Source organism: Fulmarus glacialis, unplaced genomic scaffold (genome assembly GCF_000690835.1).
Source record: "Fulmarus glacialis isolate BGI_N327 unplaced genomic scaffold, ASM69083v1 scaffold1460, whole genome shotgun sequence".
Lineage (NCBI taxonomy): Eukaryota > Metazoa > Chordata > Aves > Procellariiformes > Procellariidae > Fulmarus > Fulmarus glacialis.
Genome location: NW_009186899.1, coordinates 1188 through 3722, shown reverse-complemented (window position 1 = coordinate 3722; position 2535 = coordinate 1188). Strand labels below are relative to the sequence as shown.

General features: G+C 42.1%; 1 protein-coding gene across 1 annotated transcript; it reads left to right on the top strand.

Annotated features, from left to right (window-relative positions):
* The first annotated feature begins 579 nt into the window (after nucleotides 1–579).
* KCNJ15 (potassium inwardly-rectifying channel, subfamily J, member 15) lies at nucleotides 580–2136 on the top strand. The gene is given in 2 exon segments (XM_009572994.1): nucleotides 580–647; nucleotides 990–2136. Coding segments are annotated over 2 exon segments (1215 nt in total).
* The last annotated feature ends 399 nt before the right edge of the window (nucleotides 2137–2535 follow it).

Sequence of the window (2535 nt, the reverse complement as noted above, 5' to 3'; positions counted from 1 at the left end):
GTTTTGCTGTTGGAAACGACTATAACACGCACTGTCCTTGCTCTACGTAATCACTGTCTGGTCCTGCAAGCCGGGTCTTGTTACTTGCCTCATCAAACTGGCACAGGCACCGTTCTGCTTCACTCTGTGGGCTTTGTTCAGTCCTGAGTGTCTGCACACTTACTCTCCATCCGGACTGATGCACAGTAAACAAACTTCAGGAGTCGGGTGGTCCAATGGTTGCTGGGTTCGCGCAGGTCAGGGCCCACGGCTAGAATGCTGACTTTGTGAATTGCCTCCTTTTTTTTCCTTAGACGGCTTAAAATCGGAGTGCCGTACAGTGCAAACAGCTTTGAAGTGTTTTCAGGTGTAAATATTCCTTTCTAAAACTCGACTTTGATGTGTTCAGGTCTGCTTTGTTTCCCTCTAGGTTAGTTGTAGGTTTGTAACAAAGAGCCAGATCTGACTGAGTAAATCACTTGTGGAAGTTAATTGTTCACAGTGAAAGCTGGTCTGGCTCATTTTGCCTCCGTCGCAGGAAGAGACAGTGCTGGATCTGCGTTCTAAACCAAGCATTGACGCGACTTTAATTTTGATCAGATGTCTCTCTTCAGGGCATTGAAGAAAACCTGCTCAGTAATCAAAAAGAGCCTCTTCTCTAGAGAAACGTAAGAAAAAAATTTTAATGCATTTTACAGAAATAAAGTACTAATATAAAATTTCAGCTTGGTCAAATTTCTTTTGCAGGCTATCATAAAAGAAACCTACTTCTCCATATTTGGCAGTCACCAGAATCAAAGAATGATTTTTTTTTCCTGGAAAAATGAATATCAAATTATTTGTAATGTCAGATGTTGTATGATGGTAACTTTATATTCCAACTCTTTTTATTCACTGCTGCTGCGTTTAGGTTATGTTTGTGCCTTCTCTCCATCAACATTTTCAAATGCTTTTCAGAATCAGTTATGTGCTTTGATTTCATTAAATAACAGTCTTTATTCTCTCCTTAGGACTGAAGCAGTGAGAATGGAAACCACAAAGATTAATATGTCCCGCGTCCCGCTGGTTAACGGAGGCATCGACGCTGCCACGCTCAAGGCACACAAACCCCGTGTGATGTCCAAAAGTGGTCACAGCAACGTGCGGATAGACAAAGTCGATGGCATTTACCTACTCTACCTTCAAGATTTGTGGACTACAGTTATAGACATGAAGTGGAGGTACAAACTCACCTTATTTGCTGCTACTTTTGTTATGACCTGGTTCCTCTTTGGAGTTATCTACTATGCCATTGCATTCCTTCACGGTGATTTAGAAATAAACAAGTTCACCCCAAAGCGCGAGCCATGTGTCAAGAATGTAGACTCTCTGACTGGGGCATTCCTCTTCTCTCTGGAGTCACAGACAACCATTGGCTATGGATTTCGTTTCATTACAGAGGAGTGTCCTCATGCCATATTCTTACTTGTGGCCCAACTGGTCATCACCACCTTGATTGAAATCTTCATCACAGGTACCTTTCTAGCCAAAATTGCAAGACCTAAAAAAAGGGCAGAGACTATTAAATTCAGCCACTGTGCCGTCATTACTAAACACAATGGAGAACTTTGCCTGGTGATCAGAGTAGCAAATATGAGGAAGAGTCTTCTGATACAGTGTCAGCTGTCTGGGAAGCTTCTTCAGACGTATGAAACCAAAGAAGGGTAGCGGATCCTTCTGAATCAAGCCAGTGTCAAGTTCAACGTTGACTCCTCTTCAGAGAGTCCATTTCTCATTTTGCCTTTAACCTTCTACCATATTTTGGATGAAAGCAGCCCTTTGAGAGATCTCACACCTCAAAATCTCAAGGAGAAGGACTTCGAGCTTGTGGTGCTCCTGAACGCCACGGTGGAGTCCACCAGTGCTGTCTGCCAAAGCAGGACTTCCTACATCCCCGAGGAGATCCACTGGGGCTACGAGTTCGTGCCTGTGGTTTCTCTCTCTCCAAATGGAAAGTACGTTGCGGATTTCAGTCAGTTTGAGAAGATTAGGAGAAGCACAGATTCTACTTTTTATAGTATGGACTCTGAAAAACAAAAACTAGAGGAGAAATACAGGCAGGAGGATCAAAGAGAGAGGGAACTGAGAACGATGTTGTTACAGCAGAGCAATGTTTGATTGAATGGACAAACTATTCTGATTAATCCTTTTTGCAAACTGAAAAAACATACTCTCTGTGCTGTATGTCTGCTAAGAAACCACCAGTGAAGTCCTTTTCAGCAAATAGCTTTGGTGTATAGTAAACCTATCCCTTTGTTTGGCTCAGTTGTTAATCAAGTATTTTGTAATTAGGCAGGATTTCTTTGTTCATGATCGTGACTTAGCAAAGTTGGATTTGTATTAAGTCTCTGCCTTATACCACCACTAAAAACAGACACACCACTTTCCGTTTGGAAAGTGAAACTGGGTGCACTGTGCTGATTCCTTCAAATATTTATTTGACACGGTTTTACTGTGAACATGCATTCGTAGAGACAGCACACAATACTGCTAGAAGAAAATACGCTCCTTTAAAAT